This window comes from Leucopleurus acutus, assembly GCF_964270905.1.
Source record: "Leucopleurus acutus genome assembly, chromosome: 10".
Lineage (NCBI taxonomy): Eukaryota > Metazoa > Chordata > Mammalia > Artiodactyla > Delphinidae > Leucopleurus > Leucopleurus acutus.
The window spans coordinates 34,931,489-34,956,897 of NC_139153.1; the positions used below are offsets into that span (position 1 = coordinate 34,931,489).

Here is a 25,409-nt window from a genome sequence, read left to right on the forward strand (position 1 = left end):
AATACCTAACTCTGTGCAGATCCTCCTTCGGTGCAACAATTTCACTTCTAGAGTTTATTCAACAGAAGCACACCCAATCCTGCAAAAATATATGTATGAGTTCATTCACTGTAGCACTCTTGAGTAGAAAAGAGATTAGTAACAGCATAGTGTCCAGCAAAGGGGGACTAGTTAAAAAATTAATGCCAACTACAGAGGATGGAATGCTCTGTTCTTCAGGTACACTTGATACAATACAAGTATAGAAGCAAGTTGCTGAATATTCTGTAAAATAGGATTCTATTTTTGTGGGAAAAATATGTGTTCACATATATACAGAAAAATTTGGAAGAATATGTGCCAAATGGAAAGGGAATGGGAACATTTCTGAGTTGTTTAAAATTTTTACATATGTTGCCTATATTAAAAGCAATCAATACATTAGAGTTACTGCTAATTAGTGGTTCCTTTTATGACCTCAGGCTTTTAATATAAATTCAAACAGATTTGATCCCATTAAGGGAATAGAGTTCATGATTTTACTATAGAGGCTTCAAATGAAAAAGTTCAGAGTATCTTTCTAGTTGTCGAAATAATTATGTAAATAGTCTTGAAGCTGATCATTTATGTTGAAAACTAACAAACAGATGTACAGTGAGGGTTAATGGGCCCTCTAATGGGTTTCTTTATATAAGGGGACAATTTGGGGTAAAAAAGAATTTTTTTTTCCTTAGCTGTTCTATAATAACTGGCATGTATACTTTTAATTATCTTAATCACCCTCTCTTCATTATTGAGTTGACACTGTTTGTATATCTTAATGAATTTACAGAGATTATTTCAATCGATTGGTTTTGTTAACAGAACAATAAATCCTGACTGATAAAGGATTCACAATGTAATTAGCTAGCTCTTATTATGCAAATTTCTGATACTTCTGTAATGAGTAATTAAAGATTAAAAAGAAAGATAGTCCCAAATTAGCTGCTTCTTAACTGTAAATGCTTCAGGATGTGTGAGGATCAGCCCACGTTTGCATATTCACAATGAGCCTGGTAACTAAAGTAACTTTTCTTGATTTGGAAACCCAAAGTTCTGTCTGAAAAATCTCCTTCAAAGAGCTATGCCTGAGGCCATACAGTTTTACAGTAAGATGGTTGAGTGGTCCAACTATATTTTCTTCACTTCTGCTCAGGAAACAGGACAAGGGGAACCTGGACAGTTTCTGAGTCCTCACTGTGCCACTTTTTCTGAGTGTGTGACCTAAAGGCAGTAGCTGCTACCTCCTGGTGCCTCTATCTCCAGGCTATGCGGTACAGAGCTCAGGTGAATATCCAATGAGATCATCTACACTGGGACACTTGGCAGTGATGCTCCATGGAAAGCAGCTGCTGGTATAATTCATTCAACAAGGATTTAAATTACTATTTGCCAGGTACTGTCCTAGGCACTGGAGATAGTTCACTGAATAAACAAGACCAACCTCTGTTCCCATGGAATTTATTATTCTCTTCCTTCTCTTCTTTAGGGCTTTTTAAAATCTGAAGCTATTAAATCATGGTGCCCTGCTGTTGTGCCTTTTTGCTCCAAGTCTCATCAGAAGCTGGCAGGACACTAATCAAGCAATCCCCTCTGCAAGCCCAGTGTCACTTCAATACCCATGCCCTCTGCCCAGTGAATAAAAGTGGATGTTATAAAAACATAAAAATAAAAAGTGGATGTTATGCCCATGCAGAAGGCTGCCCAGAAATAGGGTTCCATGATGACACACTCTGCTCAGGGGCCCGGAGAAGCCATGCAGACACAGGAACAGCATTCTTGGAGCATGTCCATGCCACTCATTCTTCAAATAGCAGCCCTTCTTTCATACCCTAACACTGGCCTCCTGTGTACCAGCTTGGGTTGTCCTGGCAGGGACCCTGGGAGTGATGTGACTGCACCTGCATCACAGCTGCAGGCAGAGGCAGACTCAAGTGGTTCACCCCAAGACGCGGCATTGTATGTGGCCAAATTAGCATTCAAAACTAAGTCCCATCCCTGAAGCCAAGCTCTGTCTTCTCACCACACCGCCTCCACTGCCTGCTGCAGCCACTCCATGTCCCAGAGAGAGGGGATGTGGAAAAGTACAGGTGACCAGCACACAGGAGCACCCAGCTATGTATTCAAGGAAAACAACCAGGCTCATTGTGGCTATCATCTTTGGAAAAGAGTGGGAGGGAAATAAGGAACATGATGAGACTTATACCAGAGAACGGGGGAGAAGAGGATAAAGAACTGGAGATGGACTCCTGAATTAGTGCTCCTGCCCAGGCAGTGTGTTCATGCCCGGGCTTGGTTCCCGAATATCCCACTTCCCAGCTCTGTGACCTCCGCAAGTTACTAACACTCTCAATCCCTGCAACCTCACTTGAGAAAATGCCAAAACCACTCCCTATACACTAGGGCTGCTGTGAGGAACGAAGATAATACCAATATGAAGATTAGTCAAATGGCACACAGTAGGCACTTAATAAATGCCACTTTTGTTTCTGAAGCTGAGATAAAGTACCCTATGAGCCTTAAACTGCTCTCTACATTTTTGTTGTCTTACCATCATGATTACTATTACTATCATTGTCATCAGACTAACCTAGCTTAAAATCAATTTCCACATGAGAAAATCTAGTAGTTTAAGGGAAATCTCGCTAGGTCTAATTCCCCAAGGTTCTGAAAGGGTTGGTTCTACAGGAAAACTAAATCTGGTGCTACTCTTCCAGATAATAGTGCCTGAGAGCTCGGTGAGAAAAAATGTGCTCAACTGCTTTCCCAGTGCCTGAAATCCCTCCAGTACCACGATTCAGTGAACTCACGTGGGACTAATGAGACCTCATCCTAGGGCATCTAATGCTATGTATACAAAAGCAATAAGAATGTTAACTGCTTGCTGATAAAAGATCACATGAACTCAAAGTGCAAAGAAAGTACAAAACAGCTGCAATTACGGCAATTATGTTGAAGAAGTCGTCATCCCCCAGCGTATCCAAAATAGATGAGACTGTTTGCTTTGCGATCGTCAGACGGAGCCCTTTCATGCTGCCACTGACATCCACTAAAATGACCACGTCTTTCGGAGAAGTCGCTGCCTGGATGTACCTAGATCAGAGGAAAATTAAGTAAAAATGAATCCTGAATCTCTAGGCAAGTTTCCTCTTTTAAAAAATAACTAAGAGGTTTGACCGTTTCCTACCATTTTCGGTTCCTGCAGTCAAAGGCAATGACTCCATTCTCATCTGGTTCCCATTTAATCCCTAGAAGAAAAATGGAGTTATAAGAAACCCAGAAACTTCAAATATTTATTCACAGCATTTCAAGGCTGCTCTGCTTTGCTGATTGAATGAACAGGGTGAAAAATCACATGCAAACACCGACACTGGAGCTCATCACATGTTCCATCACCAACTCTGGGAAGGTGCTTTAGGGCTGGAACGCCATAGCAAACACGGCCTTAGCTCAGGCACTCCAAGATCTGCTAGAGAGTGGTGACATCTTTAGTAACCCACTGTCCATCAAGAAAGGACATGACTCCAGCCCCTTCCCATGGCTAATGATAAAGTTAGCCAAGGTCATTTCTCACTGTCCTTCAAGTTGCTGGACCTGGCTGCATCATTCATGGATCTCTGGGCAGGGTCAGGCCCCGTCCCTGGACCCAGATAGGTATATGTCTAGGGCACGGGGGGTAGAAAGCATTCAATGTTTCCATCTCAGAATATACACAAGTCTGTTCTCTTTTCAGTTCTGTTTTGTCTTGGCCTTCTACACTGAAATGAAATAAAATGGCCCTAACTATACTGCATAATAAAATTTCAATTTCAGTCTTTGAAGCCTGGGGGTTTTTCTCCTTATGTAAAATGGGATCCAACATCCTTAGTCTCATGGCTTGCAGACTGGTCAGGATATGTCCAAGGTTCACATGCTCTATTTACAACTTAATCTTTATGAATAAACTTTCATTTAAAAAGAAAAGGGTTTCCTGCCTAAAAATAAGATAGAAAATCATTGTTTTCAACCATCAGTACTGCTCAGGGATGGAGGATTAGAAACACAGATTTTGGAGTTAAGAAAATAAAACAAAAAAATTATTTTCACAGCAGAAAATCCTGACTTTGTAGCATTGAGATTCTCCTTTCCAATTAATAAGGGTCAGTTTTCTGGACCACACTGGGCCAATAATAGGCACGTGCTTAAGATAACATCACTAAATTATTCCAGAGATAATCATGAGATGGCAGCTTGTAAACCAAAGAGTCATTTTGTTTTGTCCTCCTTGTACCTACATTTCCCACGTGCAAATGGACCTAATTTAAAAGTTCTCTGTAACAAATTGGAAAACAGAAGTATGAGAAGCCATTGCCAATTGAAGGTTATTAGGTAATGAAGATAAAATAAAAGTGACATAATATATTGTACACTAAAGGAGAGGAATGTAATTTATTTTAAAAACATCTGACATACTACATTTGTATAAAGCCAAGTACAGCTAGGATGACAGTCTTCACACATAATGAAATTATATATATAGTGAGGCTAGGTAATGTTCCAATGTGTAATTCCACAAAGAACTGGTTTGAGTCCAAATAAAGAGAATTTTTTTTAATGTGTTGATGCATGGTAGACATTCAGTGGACATTCTTTGAGTTGAACTGTGGCCAGTGTTTTTAGACCACAACCATATCTGATCATCCTCCACCTCACCCGTACTCTGCCACCCTTCCTCCGTCACAGCCTTATCACCATGTGCTCCACTGGGGGAGAAAACATGCAATTCTGTTTTACTGTCCTAGCATTTAGGCCAGGGCCTAGGAAGAAGGAAATAATGACACTCAATGCTCTCCTTTTGGATTGAGGTCCTTTCCCTGCAAATGGGCTTGTAACTCCACCCATGCACTGCTGAAACTTGGTGCTTTTCAAAAAGGCTCTAGGGAAAGAATCCTTCCTTGCCTCTTCTTAGCTTCTGGTGGCTCCCAGCAATGCTTGGTGTTCCTTGACTTGTAGCTCATCTTTCCAATTTCTTACTCCATCTTCACGTGGCTGTCTTCCCTCTGTGTCTGTATGTCCTCCCTTCTCATAAGGACACCAGTTACATTGGATTTAATCCTAATCCAGTATGATCACATCCCAGCTATATTAGATCTATTTCCATGAAAGTTCACATCTGAGGCTCCAGGTGGACATGAATTTGGAGGGACGCTATTCAACCCACTACATGTAAGAAGCGTAGGACTTGTACAACAAAAGTGAGGGGTGGCCACAGGGTAAAGAGGATTACCCCCGGGCACAGAGAACCATGTTTGCCAAGGTATGAGAAGAGTATGTCAAGTTCAAGGAGCTGAAGGAAGGCTGGTGTGGCTGTGCAGAGAGGATGTCTATAGCAAGGAAAGAGCCTGGGTGACAGCAGGAACCAGGAGGCCCACGCCCTTCCTGGTCAGGACAGGAGGTACATACTACGAGGATGAAGACAGTACCTCAACACAGTTCTAGGCACAGCTGCCCTGGATATAACAATAAAGGTCACACTTTGACTCAAAGACAGGGTTGTATGGGCCCTGGAGGATCATCTCACCCACACCTAACCTTTGGGCCCAAATCTTCATTTCATAGCAGGGACTCCAAGGCTCTCAAAGTACAACAGATTTTCCTGAGATTTCTAGTTAGGACTGGGACTTGATCTCCCAAATCCCATGCCACCACTCTCTTCCTTACACAGGCAGTATAAGGAGGTTCCATGAGAATTTACTGTATCTCAGTGTCAGTTAAGTGTATAAAAGTAAAACTGGTTTCCATGCCATGGGAGGAACATCTGAGGGCCTTTAATCTGATTATGTTCATCTTGAACCTCTGCTGCTGGGGCAGCAAGAGGCAGCATTTACCAAACTAATCTGACCATTGAGCCCTTCCTTTCCCAAGAATCTCACAACAAAATGATTTAGCAGACAACCTTCAGGAAACCCTGTCCCAGATGGTACTGTCTCTCCTAGAATATTTCAGCATTTTAGTATGTACTTTTTTGTACACATAGATATTCTGAAAATGTTCAAGTAATCAAATCCCAGAGAAATAATAGTTGGTTCATCTTAAATCTCTGAGATCCAAGAAACTGTCACTTAACCAAGGAGTACCCTCAGGAGCCATATCATTTCTGGAAGTGTCACATGCCTCATGGGATCCCTCCAGGCTGGCTGGGGCATGACTCTCAAGATAAAAGGAACAGTGCAGTTCAGCAGCAGCTTTCACTGCCATTCAGCCTTCTCTCGGTGGCACTCCAGACTTCAGGACCAGCATCAGTGATGCCTGCCCTGCCTTCCTCGGCCTGCCTTCCTCAGCTTTCACAAGACAAGGTCCCTAGAACATTCAGCATATCCACAGGTGAAACTGAAAATAATGTCAAAATCTCTACTGCAGACTCAAATGCTCAAATCTGATTAGATGTAAAATATTGTACAATATTCCTATATACTATTGTTTCTCTCCCAAAGGCATTATAAACTAATATTGGAGGGAAATTAATTTCATCTAAGGCAACATATGTCTTCATAATCTTCTTGGCACATGAAAATGAAGAGTAGGGCTAACAGAGCAGAGCCTAACTCAGCATCATCTGAAAGTCAGGTGATTCAATGAATGTGTTCCCTGCTGGCGCTGGCTGGAACTGGGTCTCTGCCACTGGCAACCAAAATCTCTAACGAATGCACTTCCCCACAAGAGGGAGCTTCGCGAGGGCAGTGACCTTTTCCGCTTAGCTCACCATTTTATCCTCAGGGCCCCACACAGGGCTTGGAACAAAGCAAGAACTCAGGACACACTTATGTAAGAATGAAGGAACTTCCCTTCTGCTTACGACATTTACACTTAGCACTGATTCATACTATTGTACCACTCTAAACATGAAAAGAAGCATCCTAAAAAGAAAAAAAAAAAAATCCTAGCAAAAAAAGCCCATGGATCCCTCATCTAACAATCATTTTATGTCCAAGAAACAAGAGGTGTACTCTGTTCAGAACCAAGCACTGAGTGAGCACTGACACGTATCAGGGCAGTGAAGCCCTTTGGAGGACTGTGACCTATGTCTTTATTCACAAAGAAAATATGCAGAAATTTTACAAAGTCAAAATTCTGCCACCAATATCATAAAAGAACTGTAAGCATTTCTGAGTCAACTATTCTGATTCTGACTGATAAAAATCTTGTACATAAATTAATCTCTCCAATTAGAGAAACCCTTTATGAGGATTTTCTTTTGTTATGGACTGAATGTGTCCCACCAACATTCATAGGTTGAAGAACCCTATGTTCTGGTATTGAGAGGTAATTTTCTTTGCGAGGCAATTAGGTTTAGATGAGGTCATGAGAGTAGAACCCCCATGATGGGATTAGTGCCCTTCCAGGAAGAGTAAGAAACACCAGAGCTTCCTCTCTCTCCCATGTGAGGACACAGGAAGAAGGCAGCCGTCTGCAAGCCAGAAAGAGGGGTCTCACCAAGAACCATATCTGCCAGCACCTTGATCTTGGTCTTCCCAGCCTCTAGAACAATGAGAAATAAATGTCTGTTGTTTAAACCACCTAGTCTGCGGTGTTTTGTTACGGCAGCCCGAGATGACTAATACATCTCTATTATCAGATTTTAAATTTGAAACTTTCAATTTAGTTTGAAGACTTCCTGCTGGTGGAGACAACAGATGATCTGTGGTTTCTCCTTATTTGCTCCACCTTCATCCAAATGACACGTGGTAAGATGTCCTTGTGGCTTCCCTGATGGATCAGCCCCCCACCATGCTCTATTTTCACAACATCTGCATTAAATTTACTCTCCGTTGAGTGTATCAAAGCAGACTGCAATTTGGTGACACTGGAACTTTAATAGACCACTGTTTATTATAATGTTATCTTTAATAGAATGCTTATTGTTTAAATTTCTGTGAGCTCCAGGAGGAACCATGCATGCCCTGCTGAACACAGCTCTCGGGAAATGTTGAATAATCTGGCAAAGCAGGCACTTGGCAGGCAAGTCTCAGGGGACAGATGCTAAGTGCAGGGCAAACAACTCCTGAAGGCAGAGGCTGGCAGTCTCTGTGCCTCAAAGTGGGAAGACATCAGGTGCCTAGGCTTACTTAATGAAAACATAAAAGACTCCACTTAATTGCTCCAAGATTATGCAGGGCATTTTTTTTCCTTCTTTTAGGTTGAGCTTGTTAATTTCTACAGCTGTGATGTTGGCACAATTGCAGCCTCGAGTCCTGTTTTCACAACTTGTAAGCAAAATTAAAACTTCCTTTTTTAATTACAATTCAACCCAAGCCAGAATTAAATTCCTGTTGCAAAGCAGAGGCCTAGGAAGACCCTAGAAGGAACACTTGTTCCAAAGTCACGATGGACAAACTCTGACAAACATATTCATTTGAGGGTGCTCTTGGTGGCACTGACGTCAGTAGTGCTTTGGCCATTTCAACCTCTCCTTTCAGGAGCAGTCAGCTTTAGAGTAGGGAAACCTAAGCTCAAATGTTTCCATTTCTTACATTTTTCAGTCAGAATTTAACTCAGCCCATTATGGATTACTCCTTTCCCTGGTAATAATAACAACAATAATAGTAATAGTAGTAATAGTAATAAAAGCAATCTCTTGTCCAGAAAGATGAAATATGATACGTTTCACACTCCAATACCTCACTTTAGGTGGCAGCTCTATGAATAACTCTATTGAGGAAGATGCTGAAACCACACGTAGATCCAAATGTGGGTGTGCACACGTATGCAGATGCCACACTGCATTCCTGTCCTGTACCCTGACAAGAGATTTAATAGATTTGAACTTAATCTTTCATTTTCTTCTAAGGGAAGGGAAAAAATTGTTAACCCTTAACCCTAAAGGAAAATATCACAGGATCAGTAACTTGAATCATAATTCTCAATGCAGGGATACTCACCTGGATACTGCCTAAAAAAGCCCTTTGCACTTCCAAAGTACTGCCATATGAGACTCGGGTCACGATCAAAGTTATCTACAAAAACTTTGTTTAGGGACTCGGACCAATAAACCCCATTGACAATTGCTGGATCTGGGGAAAAAAGGCGGGGAGAGAGAAGAGGAATGTTACAAACCAAAGTGAAACAGAACCCCAGCTGGCATCCCACGTAGCTGGCAGATATCACCATGGGGCCCATCCTGCAGGAAGCTGTGAAGAAAGTTATAGCTCCCGAAATGTTTAGCTCCTGGGAATTCCAGCTTTATGTACATTAGAGTTTCCCCATCCTGCCTGAGCCCTCTAAGCCACCCAGGAGACTCTACTGATGACTCCTTACTTGAAAGGCACATCCCTTTTTGGGTTACTTTCAATCTGACTGAGCAAATAGTTCAGAGAAAGCAAAGAGAGACTTTCTTAGCATTCTGTTCCACTTTTCAGCTCCTGAGTCAGAACTCAGCATTGAAAACAGGAAAAATGTGTTTTCTGTCACTGCAGTCACCTCAGCCAACGCAGCCCTGTTCCAATTCTCTCCACCTCTCACTTAAAAGTCTGCTTTAAAAATAAATAAATAAGTAAATTGGAATTACATAACTAAATCTCTCTACCTCTTTTGTTCAGCAGATTATGAGCTCCATAAGGGCAGGAACAATCTTGCTTTGATCTCCTGCTGCACACCTTTGACCAGCACGTGGCAGAAACTCCAAAAATGTATGGATGGATAAAGAGATGAATGGATGGATGGACTGATGAATAAAAGGCTGTTCTCCAATTCCAGACAACTATCTACTCTTCTGCCCTGTCATCCCATGAGCAAATGTCTTTTCCTCACCCTTGGGAGCCCAAAGATAACCCCTTGTCTTTTGTCCACAGATGAGAATTAAGAGTGAAGACAAAGACAGAAAATATATACTTCTTGCATACTGATCAAAGCATGGTGGATCACTGAGGATACTCTTTAACTGTCCACTTTTTTTTAACCTTGGAAGATCCTGTTTCAAAATAATGCAACACTCAGCAAAATTTTGTTGCAAGAGTATAGATAATTGTCCAGTCCCAGTATGATGAGGGTAAGGATGACAATAGGATGAGCATGTTAATAGTTAGGAAGAGGAGGAGGAGGAGAAACCTTTGTTGAGTCCTTCCTGCAAGGCAGGCACTGTGCTCATCTTCACTCCTGTCACCCCCACCACAGCCCTCCACAGCAGGTCCACTGTTGTTCTCCATGCTATGCAAGTGGAAATGGAGAACCAGGAGGTCAGGTTCTTTACTAAAACACCCAACTAGCAAATGGCAAAGCCTCTTATCTGTGATTTCCTTATTTGTAAAATGGGGATAATAATACCCAATAATTTGGCCTGTTTGGAAGGTAAAACACATTGGCAGAAAGGGACTAATGGCCATAGGCATTCACAAAGTCATCAAGGGAGCTTAGTCCATTCCCCTGGAGTCCAGCACCCTCACCAGAATTCCCTGTGGAACTGTGAATCACAGTAACCCCACTGTGGCGTCCTCATTCCAAAGATCCCTCCATACTACACAGACAGCGGGTATGGGGACAGATTCCCTCAGTCCAGCCCATAAGTTGCACAGCAAGCCAACGAAAAAAGTAACTCTAGAAATGCTTATGTAAATTAGGTACACTGCAAGGAAACTCACTGTTGGCACTGTGCTAGCCACTCCTCCTCCTCATCTGCCTGCCCTTTGCCAGCTGGCTGCCCACAAGATGTGGAGGATGAGACAGAGCCGCGATATGACGCCTGACCCAGTGGACAGACATGGCGCCTTGTCTTACTGTCTTACCTCCAGCCTGTCTCATTCTTTCAGACCACTCACACGGATGCAACAGGCAAGCGGGATTCTAACTCTCATCTCAAGGGCAAATGCTCTAACTCTTGTAAACTATAATAAACCACATCATAGACTGGGAGAGTGAAAATGATCAAGTCAACTCTTTCCTGTAAAGTAATTTTGAGTTAAGACTATCCTCACCATCCTGGAAAATGGAGTTCTTTATTGTTCCTGTCCAGGCTTTACAATAATTACTGTGACTCACTCCTTGCTACGGAAGCCACTTAAATTAATCCACAAAGGTGCAAATACAATAATGACAGTGAAAAATCCACGGTTCTTGCCTCTTCCATCAATAACTTCAATTATAAAAACCTTCCACAATTAGAAGCGAAAATTCCATTTCACGGGCTCCCTGTCTCAACATGTTAAGGAGTTCACCAGTTTCCAGTTAGACAATTCTTTTTTCTTGAGCATGATTTCTCTGGGGGTAGTATCTCCAGATGGCCCTACTAACCTAAGATTGTTCCTCCCTCTGCGAACTGTGAGCACCTTCAGAAATTGAAAAAGAACTGTAGTGCCTGAGGATCATTTCATCCACTTCATTTGGATACCACATCTTGCTCTAGAATTATGTCTCTTTAAGAACAGAAGGCTTTGGTTTTCCCAGGGTATGATGAATAAGGGAAGTAGAATCACTAAAAAATATGGTCTGGTTAAAATAATCTAAGGGGTTTAACAGACTGTATTAGCTTCACGTGGCTGCTGTAAGAAATTACCACAAATTGGGGTGGGGGTGGGGGCTTAAAATAACAGAAATGTATTCTAGAGGCCAAAAGTTCAAAATCAAGGTGTTAGCAAGATTGGTTCCTTCTGGAGGCTCTGAGGGAGAATCTGTTCCATGCCTCTCTCCTAGCTTCCGGTGGTCGCCAGCAACCCTTGACGTTTCTTGCCTTATAAACACATCATTCCGATTTCTGCCTCCATCTTCACTTGGCCTCTGTGGGTCTCTGTGTCAAGTCTCCCTCTCTTTTTTCTTTAAGAAAACCAGTCACTGGATTTGGGGTCCACCCTAAATTCAACATGAGCTCATCTCAAAATCTTTAGCTTAATTACATCTGCAAAGACTCGATTTCTAAATAAGGTCACATTTGAAGGATGTACTGGAGGTTAGGACTTGGACATATCCTTTAGAGGCCACTATTCAACCCATTACATGTACTCATACTCTCTTAATTATCCTATACAATATACCCATATTCTATGGTTGTTAATGTACTGTTTTTAAAATCTGAGTTTAATAGATGCAGGCCTTTTTCCTGGTGAAGGATGTTTAAAGGCCTTCTCCCTTTTCTTCTTTATGGGAACAATTCAGATTTTCACGTCTGCATTGTAATTTTATGAGCTTACAATTCTTCCTGACCTCTTTCAATGGGTCCTACCTGTAGTGCAACAAACTGGACTAAAATCATTTCCCTTAATGTTTAGTGTTGTGTCAATGCCCAGCCTCTCTGCTCAATAAAGTGAACTCCACATAACATGGTCATTTTCCCAATGTTCCTGTCCATTCTGCATCAACTTATGATTCATATTGGTCAATATCAAGTCCAGGAATAGCAATTCTTCCTCCTGTTTCCTCTACCTTCTGAGAGATTAAATTACCTCCAATGCCAGTCAAAAATTTATCAGACGTTCAGCTTTTAGTAAAACAGACTACTAGCAGAAGTTTAGAGAGTAAGAGTCCCATACCACCTTTCTGATCAATTTGCAATTTGTATCTGAAAAGCACTCACACATCCCTGCTCTGTTTTTATAATACATCATACAATCCATCAAAAAATCACATTTGTAGCTTCCTTTTTTATTTCCATCCAATAACTGCTCTCATCTGTGCTTTCCTCTGAAGCTTGCACTTTGCTACATAGGGGTCACCTGATGTTGCAGACGGCTAACGTTCTCTCTGCACACTCCCCCTTACACACATGCACACACATTTCCTTTTAGTTCTATTTCTGTGAATGAGTAACCATCGCATTTCAGTCCCGAGTTCCATCCTCCTGTGACCTATCTAAGATGATGAGCCTCAAGCAAATTAATGTATGTAGAACACTTAGCACAGCAACTGGCACATACAAACCACTCCATACATACTGGCCATTATTTGCTTCGTGTCTTAGCAAATAAATAAGGTTCCAAGAAGACTCCCAACTTTCCTCCCTGTTCTCTGCAGCGTGCCTCTGGGCAGCACCCCAACATTGCAGTCACCAGTCTGGAACTTGGGCTCTGGAGCTGGAATCCCAGGTTTGAGACCTCACTCTACACTTGTTAGCTAATGGCTTTGGACTTGTGACTTAACTTCCCTGTGTCCCAATGTCTCCATCTGTGGAAGGCAAATGAGAGCAGCCCTCCCTCGAAAGCTGGTGGTACAAGGCACATAGGTGCCCAGCAGCAGGAGGGCTCCACCAGGAGGGTACATCACCAGTTGCAGCTCTATGGTGAGTCCCCAACTCCCCACCCAGGGCAGTCCAGCTGTCGTAGGAACATCCAGGTAAGGCTCTACCTATGTGTCTTCCTCCCTTCCTCAAATTATCAGGGTCAGGCACTCTCGATGATTCTTCCATTTGTTCATTTGATTAATATTTATTGAGCACCTACTATCTCAGGCATTCAGCACTGAACCAGATAGATCATGAAGCTGACATTTCAGTCTGACGAGGGGAGACAAGGGAAAAGAAATGAGAATTCCAAATAGAAATGGGTGTGATGAAGACAAGTAAAAGGGATGGTAGGCTTGAGAGTTACCCTGTGTGATTAGTTGGGGAAAGTGGAGTTACTCAAATTGGGCGGTCAAAAATGACCTCTTTGAGGAGAGCCCTGAATGCAAAGAAGGCATCAGCTCCAAACCCCCTTGGCCAGCAAAAACTTTCTAGGCAAAGAGAACAGCAGGTTCTGAAGTCTGGAGCTGGGAAGAAACCCATGTCTTAGGGAACAAAACAACAAAGCCACAAGTATTACTAGAGCCTTGTGAGCAAAGGAGAGAGTTACAGGATGGGGCTGGAGAGGTGGGCAGGCCATGGTGAGGATTTTAGCAGATCAGCAAAGTTTCCTGCCAAGTATACATTTTCTAACAGACGTAATCTGTGCTCCACCAGTGCCAAGGCCCATCATGCTTTTATTCATGGTTCAAAAATCAAATTTCTTTTCTTCTGAAACCTATAGCCAGCATAGCCTACTTCCTTTTTCCAGGACACACCCTTCAAACAATCAGGATCTTTATGGATGCCTTAGTATTTGAGTTTCCTCTCCAGACCTCAAAGTTACCTGATACTCCCTTCATCTTTTTTCTCAATATCATTTATTCTCCAGTGAATTAGCAGCACTGTATTAATTTAAACTTGCCATTTTCCAGCACAAAATACGGGTCCATTTCTAGAGGATCTGAGCATACATGAACAATTATAGGCTAATATTGAATTACAAACTACTGTTACCCAAAAGCAATTGTTTGAAGGGAAGGGACTGAATTCATGTTCAACTGGGTTTTGAAGTATGGCCCTTGTAAAGAAGGCATTTATTTCCTGCCTTGAACAAGCTGGAGGAAGGATCTTGGGCTTTCCTAAAGGTCTTTGAAGGTGTGTGTCTCCTGGATATAAAATTACACCAGCACAGGGATTACTGGGGGCACTGAATCCACGCAGTTTTCCTCAGCCCCGCATGCTGGACGAGATTCAAGAGGAGAATGGCTGGAGAGGTTTGATGTCTCCCATTTCAGCAAGCAAATGACGTCTCTCTCGTTCATTCTAAATAGATCATAGATTAAATAATGAATACTTTTGATGCTAATTATCAAACACTTAATATGTATTGGAAAATAGCCCTTAATGTGTGTTGAATTATAAAATAGATAAGCAAAACATTTACCCTTCCTCTAAACTTAGTGATGTGCTAGATATTAAATGCAGCTTGCTTTTCCCAAATCTGGAGGCATTTTCTGGCAGTCCTGGGAAGAGAGGGATGAGGAATACTCATGGCCCAGTGCTGAACCACTCTGGATGGAGCTAGGAAGAAAAGTGAGTGGGGAACACAGCTACTAGTTTGGCAAAAACTAGAGGGTACCTTAGACTCTCAGCCCATTGCCTCGATGTGCTAGACTTCAGGAGCTCATTCCCCAGTGGGATTTCACGTCAATGATGGAACTTGTTTGTTCGGATTTTTTGCCTTAAGTATATCAACTTTAAATAGTCCTCCTCCCTTAACATATTTAAATTTTTGTGGAGAAACTTGCATTTCTTCCTCCTTGTCATTCCTTATCCCCCTGGAATAAACCATTCCCAAGTCTTTGTCAGAGATACTAAGAAAAAGAAAATTATGTGATAGAAATCAAAATAATAATGATACTGATAGCAGCAGAGATTGCCATTTCTGGCACATTTATAATGTGCCACGGACTATGCAGGACAGTTACAAACTACTCTTCCTAGCCCCATTTTACAGATGAGGAAACTGATCCTCAGAGCATTGAAGTCCATTGCCCCAGTACATCACCTGCCCAAGGTAGAGATTAGCTAAATTGCATGTTGTGTCCAAGCTATTAGTTGGAAGAAGACTGGAATGGAGGCCTCAAACTCTACTACTCACCAGATAGTAAGGGGTGGGGGAAAAAAGGTGGCATGGGAGGTACAGTCAAGGTAACATGTGGCTCAGAGCAGGCTGTCTGCCCCCAGCTGTCAACAAATAAATGAAGTGGGTGGTCTGGAGGAGGGGGCTGGGATCAAGCTTTCTTGGGGACCCTGACAGCATCTTCACACTTAATGCTCCAGGCATGTGTGTGAGTTGAAGAGGACGTGGTGGATAAAGATAAGGTAGAGCCCATCTGCAAGGGTCCCCTAACGCATCCCCCTTGGGGTCTCTGCTGCAGAGCCACAGTGAAGCTCTTTCATCACCATCAGCATCTGGATTTGGGGGCTGCTTGCAGAGGGGACATTTACAAGGCATAAAATCTTGGATAAGACACTCTAGAGTGAAGATAAGCATATCTCATAGGGCTTTGGATTCTAAAGTGGCATCTGATAAACTGTAGTTAAGCTGGTATCACTAATTTAAAACACCTCATTTGATATGTGATCTTGTCCCATTAACTGAGTCTCCCTTGAGGTCTCTAACAAAGAGCTGAAGAATCAAAGCCTACTTCCTCCCTGAGGTTTTGCTCTGGTTAGAAAGGGAATAAAACTCACCTAGGACAGGTTCAGAGATGGGGTGAGCACAGCCACCCCTTTCCCACCAACAAGTACTAGAATAACACCAGCCTTGCAAGACCCTTGCTGCGGCTCTCTGGAACCTGGCATCCTGATTGCAAATCTGTGCTGAATTCCAAGGCAAGATCATACACCCTGGCCCAGAAGTTTCAGTAGTTTCTGCTAACCCATCACTCAGAGACTACATCTCACTGCCCAGTGCTCTAAGACGACCTGGTCTGGCCCAGGATCCATTTTCAAATTTGCTTCTCCTCCAATTCCCAACTTACACCCACATCCCCACCCTGGATAATCTTATTGAGGCTTTTCTTTTCTTGTTTCATTTATAGTAGCTGTTCCTACTGCCATTGTACAACCCATTTAAAGGGTGTAAATCATGTCATATTTTCTAACATTCTCCAAAGCATTTAGCCCCTGTACCCGATGTAGTATGCATTTATTCATTCATTCAGAAAATACCTGCTGAATGACTACTGTGTGCCAGGCACTGTGTTAGGATTTGGTGACAAAGCAATGGGGAAAACCAGGCAAAGCCTTTAACTCAAAGGCATGTATAGTCCATTGGGGAAGGCAGAAAACCCAATAATTATCGAATTAAGTGTAAGATTACAGTTATGATTAGTATCAGAAGGGGCAAAACACGATGTTGGGGAACATGTTCTTAAGCAAGGTCTTCCTAACACATTATTGATCAAGCAGGAATTTGAGGAATGAATAGGAATTAAAAGTGGGGCCGGAGGTGCAGCTGCAGAGTGGTCCTGGCATTGCCAACTGCAAGTTTAAATACCTGGAATTCAGAGGACAAAAAGCTTGGGTGGGAGGGATCAAGGATGAGAACTTAGCAGGATCTTGAAGACCCTGGGCTGCAGTCTGCTGGCAATCTCAGGAGCAATGGAGGCCCCTGGAGGGTTTGAAGAGAGGGCAGGTACACACTCCTGCCATTTGGAGAGCAACCAAGCAGAGGCAGGAGAGTGGGGGTGGAGGGACTGTTTAGAGGCTCCTACTGTCCTTCCAGGGGGACAGGATGGTGCCTGCACTAGGGTGGCAGAGTGAGAGGAGCCACTGGTGTAGAGAGGACAATCTCACCACACAAGTTTTGCACTCTGAAGGCAGGCATTTATTCCAGAGGTAGAAGCTCTCTTCTGCATCGTCCCAGCATCCAAGCAGGGCGTCCTCGACAGCAGGAAGCCTGGAGGACAGTGCTTCAGAGTACTGCATCCTAGGGGAGTTCACCCAAGGGAAGCTGGCATGCTTCTTAGATGGCACACAAATGGGAAAATCTACTGATGGAAACAGGCAAGAGTTTGTCCTCCAACAGTTGGATTGTCACAGATTTGCAAACACCAATTTTTCTGTTGCAACAGTCCTCAGAATGTACATCCCAGCCAGCTGTTCTTGCAGTGTGTCCCTAATTGATAGAAGTTATTCATAAGCAACATGAAAGAGTGGGAACCATAAGAAAAAAAATCCTTGACCACACATTTGGGTGTTGGAAACCTTCAGCAAGACTTTTTCTGGGCACTGCTATGGGCTCACACGGTGCCAACTGCCCTACATGCCTCATTCACCGTCAAACTCACAGCTCCTGGGAAGGCGCATACTATTTCTGAAGGGTGGGAGAACCGAGGTCCTGTTGGGGAAAAGCTACACAGCCTGAGATGGGCTAGGCTGTCCTTTCGCCTAAAGTGAAAGTGTCCCTCAGAAGTGGCGATGCAGGGGGTACGGGGAGAGGGTGGGGTGGGGCTCAGAGACCCTTAGTCCCGGGCCTCTGTCCTAAACACACACACACACCCCACTCAAAGTAAAGCCAAATAAACGTACCCATTCAGTCAATAAGCATTTAAAATTACCTAGGGTATTTGAAGGCTTGTCCTGTGTTCCATGGTGGGGGGCGTGGGGGAAGCGCACAAAGAAACAATTCTGGAGAAAACTGATGCTATGACAAGTCACACACACAAAAAGATAACTCCCAGCTAGAGTACAGAACCTATAGCTGTCATTATTTGGTAAGAACCCATTCCTGATATTCACTCAGAAAGTCTCCTCTCATTCCAAACTTTTAGAAGAGAGAAAGGAATTTAAGCATTCCTCCCTTCCATCTTGTGGCTCCCACCAAAATATGATTTTGTGAGCCTGCCATCTGCACTGATGCTATCAGCTTTTTATTGATATTTAATATAAACACAGCCCCAAGGCTAGCAGGTACCCTGACAGGGTCTGAAATATAATTGCTAGGGAACTGTACAAACACATGTAGCAATTAAGGAGCTGTCAGGGATATTGCCGGTATGAAGACACAGAACTGCGGCTGGACAAAGGAAGGAGCTGAAACGGAGGCCAAGGGAGCAGAGGGCTGCAGAGGAAACAGGGTAGCATATCACCATGCAGCGGGCCCAGAAACCACAGACAGGGAGATAAGTGGATTGTGGACATTCAAAAGGGAAACAGAGCTAAGTGTAACTTCGCTGTTTGTTTGGTTTTTTTTTTTTTTTTTTTCTTTGCGGTACGCAGGCCTCTCACTGTTGTGGCCTCTCCCGCTGTGGAGCACAGGCTCCGGACACGCAGGCTTAGCAGCCATGGCTCACGGGCCCAGCCGCTCCGCGGCATGTGGGATCTTCCCGAACCGGAGCACGAACCCATGTCCCCTGCATCAGCAGGCGGACTCTCAACCACTGCGCCACCAGGGAAGCCCCCCGCTGTTTGTTTTTAACACCCAAAGGCTGAGAGCTGACTCTCCTGCATTTGCTCTGAGATTTATATGGAGAGACGACATGCAGCCTTGAGTCTGGCTTCTGAGAGAGGCCCGGGTTGGGGCATGGAAGGGAATTAGTATTCTGCACTGCTTTTAAGAGATGTCACAGGGTACCAGCCTGAAAAATTGGCTTGTGGGTAGGAAAGATGGGGTGGATATGGATGAAAGGTGAGTTCTGAGTGAGGAAGAAGGAAATATGACCTAGTTGGAAGAAGAGGCACAGCAGAAGGAAGATCTGAGCTGAGCCTTGAGGAGGACCACAGAACTCCTTTGATCTGCGTTTCAGTGCAAGTCCTGCCCACATCTACACTGTCATCGATTTAACAGGCCACTCAGTGGTGGCAGGATGGGTATGGTCATGGTGATGGAGGTGTAGACACGTTCTCCTCTTTGTACCAGGATCTCGTCATCCTTTGAGATGCTGGAAGCCTTGGTCTTTGTAAGTGGGTGCAGTGGGGTAAGGAAAGGCAATTGTCTAGCGAATGGCCTGGGTTTGGGGATCAGAATGACCAGATCTAGTAATAGGTCTTTTATGCCTTAATTTACTTTTAAATTCCCAGAAGAGAACTACCCTTTTCAAAATTCGGAATGCTGCTGCCAGATAACTGAGCTACAAGTAGCCACTGAAATAGAATAATAAAATTATAATCTCTTATTTCTTGAACCATGAATGGAAAGGGGCTTATGCCCTGCCCTCACTCCCTTCTCAAAACACACACACACACACACACACACACACACACACAAACACACACACACACCGCACATGCCATCCTAGGTAAGTGCTTTCAGGTAGAACACAAAGGAACTTTTAAAGACTTTAGCCTTTGTGTACTTCATTATGTTAGAGTAATTTTAAGCAACACATCAAACCCATGGGTACGCAGATTATTGCTCAGAATGAGGCTAAATTTATTTAGGTGAAAATAAAGAGTGAGTCAGTTTAAAGAAAAGCATCAATTAATCAAACAGGCATTGGGCAGAAACAGATGAAGACATGAGTGTGGCCCATGAATGACTGGGGCTGGGGAAATGTAGCTCCAGTGGCTCAAAGCTGCCGTGCTCATCACCTCTTCCCAGTTTCCTGCCTAAGTAACTCACATCTCAACCTTAACAGCATCTACACCAGGGTGTAGGATGGCAGGTGAAATGTGAACACATGCCTTGTATAAAGAAAACTGTGGTTTTTCTTTAATAAAATATAAATGATATATCCTCTATGTCTTCCAGCTCTGAAACTGACAAACTCCTGCCGGCATGCAGCCCCAAGAATAAGAAAATGTAGTTGTGGTCACATAACCAAGGGCATTTCTAGCTTGACACCGCTAGAAACGTGTAAACAGGAGTCAGAAGTAGGCCTGAGAAAGGGCAGAAAGATGCTCGAAGAAGCAGACAATGTTCTCTGCAAATAAGCTGCGGGGAAGAGCCACGCCCTCACGGAGCTCTGGAGAGGAAGCCAATTTCATGCCAAGGTGTTTTGATGGATATGGCACCAGGGGGCTGGGCTCACATGGCTAGAACATTACAGGAATTTGCTCTTGATGCTCATTTTCATGCAAAGATCCTCTGGTCGTAAGCTCTCCCCACTCCCAGCCCAACTGTACCACGGGAAGTTCAAACTGCTCCCAAAAAGCATGATATCCACTAGAAATAATACCAGCTTCCAATAATGTTGGCCAAGAATTATTAACAAGGATGTTCCAGCCATATGTCCACCAGACCTCATTCACCCCACAAATGCTTATATCAACTGTTTTTTTGGCCTATTGAACAACAGCAGTTGGGCCCAATTAATTGAGACCCAATGATTGAGTTTATGGACCTTCAGTGGCTAATGCACACTAGATCCTGAGTGGCAAGGATGGGTATTTGATGGTCCCCTCCTCTTGTCACATAAGCTCGTGAAAAATCAAAGGTATAGGTTTAATTCTATTCCATGATTTGTAACTAGATGAGCATATAATTTATTATCCAAACTGGACCACTTTTGGGGGGGTATTTTTATTAATACATAGAGATAATCAGTGTAAGTAGGTATATTGTTGGCAGAACAGAATGGACGGACACTCCATTTATAACTCACCCCATTCCACAGGGAATGGAACCGAATGACTCTCTGTGTGTGTGTGTGTGTGTGTGAGAGAGAGAGAGAGAGAGAGAGAGAGAGAGAGAGAGAGATCTGATGTGATCACGATGTGTATAACCAAAAAGAATTAGAGCAAGGAATCATTTTTATAATAATACTTAACACCTTCTTTTAACACTTAGCCAATCATTGTATGCAAGGCCATAGCCTTTTGAGTACTGGGGGCAGTTGGCTAGCTATGGACATTCAGCATGCTCCAGACATCGGCCAAAGTGTTTTATTGATGGGAGAAGAAATGGAAAACATTAATTAATCCACTAAATTACTCAACTGGATGCTACTTAAGACTGTTGCTACTGTAATTATGTCAGTACACCCTCTACTTCTTCAAGCTGGGAATCTTTCCAATTTAAGGAACCAAAGAGCCAAATTAAAATCCCTTTAAAAATACTGGCCCATAGAACTAAAAAGATTAGGGGTAGAGACGGCTTCAAGGGTAGGTTGGTCCAGAGACTGCCAATGGTTTCACCAAGGCTGTCGTTTCTATCTTTCTATTCTGTATCCAACTGAGCTGGCTCCATCCTCAGACCTTTCCTCTCACACATCCCGGCCTTTCACCCTACAGCCCTTGCCCCAGCATCTCCAACGTTTCCCCTTATGGGGCCACAGAATTACTGCAGCACTTACAGTCATCAAACTTTTTCGCACCATACTCACAGGTAGAATATGAGATCTTCAGATGTCTCCTTACTTTTATTGACTTTGAGCATTGTACACCCATCCCTGACCTAACCAAAACAAGAGTGGAATGAGGCATGCTGATTGATTGGCTTAAACATGCTAAGTCTTGGGTCTGATTTCAAGCCCAGCAGCCATGAAAGACGGGTTTCTGAAAGAAATTCAGAGTGGAACTGACGGGAAGAGGAAAGAGAGGGTGCCAAACCAGAAACATCTCCTCCAAGTTTCCAATACGTTCACAAACACCCAAAGAGTCATCTCAGAGGCCACAAAACCCATGTGACTCAGGATTTCACCAAGCACTAATTCTGCTAAATAATTTAAATCTGGCAGGATCATTTTCCAAGTGAAGCATTTCCATACCACACCGGTGTACAAGAAGTCTGTTCAGTGTTCTAAAAGTGCATGGCAGATAGAAGAAAGTTTATCAAGGAAAGTTTAATGCAAAAGATAGATCTCTTGGGATGCAAAGCAAAAAATTCAAAGAAGAGAGAAAGAAGTGCTTTGCGGGAAATAATGCTGCAAGTTCAGAGGATTACATGCTACACATAACAATGAAAAAGAAAAAAAATGTATTGCTACTAAAATAAAACCAACAAGGCCATACATATTTAACAGGAACTTCACCAAGCGAGAAGCCAGCTGCTACGAAAATGATGTATGACAAGGATGGGCCTTCAGAAATGGAAGCTGATCTCCAAAAACTTTCAAGGACAGAGCTACTTAGAGATTTTAGCTGGAATAGTTTTAATAAGAGCATGCTTTTAAGTCAAGGCTTGACAAATCTTTTCTTAAAAATTTTAGTAGTCCAAACTTTATTATTTTCTTATTTGTGGAAACATTTATTCAGAAAGGTCTTCTAGCAATAAAGATGCTAAAACTTTTAATAGTGATGGTGGTTTATTTAATCAGTTTGATTAAACAGTTTCAAACATATTTTAAATGACCAGAAGTAAATCAAAACTCCAGTAACATTTTGGAGTCCTAACGCATTTGATGACTAATTTTATTTTAGCAGTTAACTAGAAAGAAGACAAGCCATCTATGCAGATACTATCGAATTCAGCTTTCTTATTTAATCTGCCATGATTTCACCCCTTGGTCTGTTTGATTATTTTTAAATAGCTTGGTTCTATTTTGTATGTGAATTAAAGGGCATGTAAATTTAAAGTTGCTGCTATTTCAATAGCATTTACATGATTAGAGTATAACAAAGTGTGTGTGTCAGAACTGAAAGCTATGTTACTCATGGAATGTCCAAAAGCAAGGACCATCCATGATGCCAAGTCAAAGTTTACAAGGTCAAGATAAAAAAAGGCTAGCTTGGTCACTGTGTGGTCAGGATATGCGTGGACTCCACAGCAAGAACAAGAAAAGATGTGAAGAGAGGATAATAAAGTTTGTTTCAGAACTACTGTTCATCATCATAGGCAGAATCGTTTAAGAGAAAACATGTTGGGCTTCCCTGGTGGCGCAGTGGTTGAGAGTCCGCCTGCCGATGCAGGGGACACGGGTTTGTGCCCCGGTCCGGGAAGATCCCACATGCCACGGAGTGGCTGGGCCCGTGAGCCATGGCCACTGAGCCTGCGCGTCCGGAGCCTGTGCTCCGCAACAAGAGAGGCCACGACAGTGAGAGGCCCGCCTACCACAAAAAAAAAACAAGAGAGAGAGAGAAAACATGTTACTTAAAACAAATATTTAATTTAATTTAAAGTTGTTCAATATTTGTTCTCTAAAACATATTACGTATTTACCATGTATATATGGAGATCTTTTCTCTTACAACTGAATTAGGATAAGACATAGTTAATTAGCATATGGGATCACTACAAATTCATAGCAGAGGGTCAATCCAATCCTTCTGAGTAACACAGTCTATATAAGAAGAAAAGGAAAGAGAAGAAGGACAAGAAAAAATGGGCCCTTTCATCTTAAAAGTAGTGGACTACAGTGCACTTAGAGGTACAAAAAAATTAATAACTTTCTGAGTCCTTAACTTTCTCCAGCCATTGTCTTTAAAGCAAGGGGGAAAAAAGGTTCAAATGCTTAAAATCTCTCCAAAACTATTAGCAAAAACAATATGAAAATACATAACAGATGCACAAAGGCGTCTTGGGATGAATATATTATGGACCCACAACTGCAAATTCTAAAATCTACTTAATTGTGCCAAAGCGAAACATACGAAAGACCTTTTGATAAACAAAATGCAGACAGTGTTTCAAAAAAAAAAAATCTTGACGTCTTGAGCCAAGGACTATTCCTCAGCTGGATATTTCAGACTCTGACTAGACCACCAAAACAGGCTCTGCTGTCACGCTGGCCACCTTTGAGAACAGTTAACATAGCTCAAGCCTTGGTCCTACATGGTGAGAGAGTGGAATAATAAATGAATTCTGCAAGAAGATTCCACTTGGGGCTTTTTATCTTAGACCAAACATAGAGCTCTCTTCTGGGGGGAGAGAGTGGAAATCACCCTCTAATTCTTTCCCTTACAAAATAACTTCTCATAATTAACAAAAATATCCTCAATATTTGAAAAAATCAAATGATCAGTGAGAAAATTAAAACCACCCTAACCCTGTTGGTAACCACTGTTTACATCCTGATGTTAAAGCCATCTATTCCCTTCTCCATACATTTTGTTTGTATAAAATGGAATTGTGCAGTATGCACTCCTTTACAACTTAAACCCTTCCTTTTTGTTCCATTTATCAATTTCCCAAGACATATACATCACCCTCATCTGTAACAGCAATACGGCATTCCGTTGAAAATGGGGAGAAGTAAAGGAGTCTGTTTTCATGAGTGACATTTTCAGTACTCAGAGTATCTGGAGGGATTTGGTTTAAAATAAATGAATATAAGTTCCTCACAAGTGTAAGGAGAAAAGTGTTGGTGGACAGAGAAACAAAGCTTGTGTTTTCACTACAGAAATGTATACACATTAGCCAGTTCACCAGCTCGCCGTTCTTGGCATGCACAAATGATCCCCCCAAACCTTTCTCTCTCATCTTTCTCCTATAAACAAACAGTATCTCTGTTTCAAATTTTCATTATGAAATACTTTCAGACTTCAAAACATTTGCAAAAATTGTTAAAAAAATAAATAAATAAACAAAAAGAATCCCATATACCCTTCACCCAGCTTCCCCAAATGTTAACCTCTTACTTAACCACAGTCCAATAATCAAAACCACACCTCATACAACACTAGTACCTAATCTACAAATCTTATTCAAATTTCATCCACAGGTCCAGATCTGATCCAGAACCACACGTTACAACAGTTGTTCTGTCTCTTTAGTCTCCTCTAAATCAGGACAGTTCCTCAGCCTTCCTCTGTTTTTCATGACCTGGATGCCTTCACCTCCCCCTGCAGTCCTATATGAAACTGTCTACTGGGACTCAGAGGAACCCTGGCTGGTGTGTTGGGCTGCCATAACAAACTCCTCCAACTGGGTGGCTTAACACAACAGAAATCTCTTCTCTCACACTTCTGGGGGCCAGAAGTCTAAAATCAAAGTGTCAGCAACGCTGGTTTCTTTTGGAGGCTCCAAGGGAGAAATTGCCCCATGCCTCTCTTTTACCTTCTGGTGGTTGTTGGCAATCCCTGGCATTCCTTGGCTTGTCTAAGCATAACTCCAGTCTCTACCTCGATATTTACATGGCCCTCCTCTATGTCTGTCTCTGTGTGCCTTCCTCTCTTCTTAAGGATACTGGTCTTTGGATTTAGGGTCCACCCCAAAATCCAGTACAATCTCATCTGCAGATCCTTAACTGATAATATCTGCAAAGACCCTATTTCCAAATGA

At 42.6% G+C, this 25,409-nt stretch overlaps 1 protein-coding gene across 1 annotated transcript in view; it reads right to left on the bottom strand.

The window, feature by feature from the left end:
- CACNA2D3 (calcium voltage-gated channel auxiliary subunit alpha2delta 3) overlaps nucleotides 1-25,409 on the bottom strand; it is a gene marked incomplete at both ends in the record, with an annotated part of 784,748 nt that overhangs the window by 422,327 nt on the left and 337,012 nt on the right. The window contains 3 exons of the mRNA XM_082847776.1: nucleotides 2,961-3,111; nucleotides 3,206-3,266; nucleotides 8,937-9,068. Of these exons, the coding sequence (XP_082703902.1) occupies nucleotides 2,961-3,111; nucleotides 3,206-3,266; nucleotides 8,937-9,068 (344 nt within the window). The remainder of the gene's footprint in view (nucleotides 1-2,960; nucleotides 3,112-3,205; nucleotides 3,267-8,936; nucleotides 9,069-25,409) is intronic.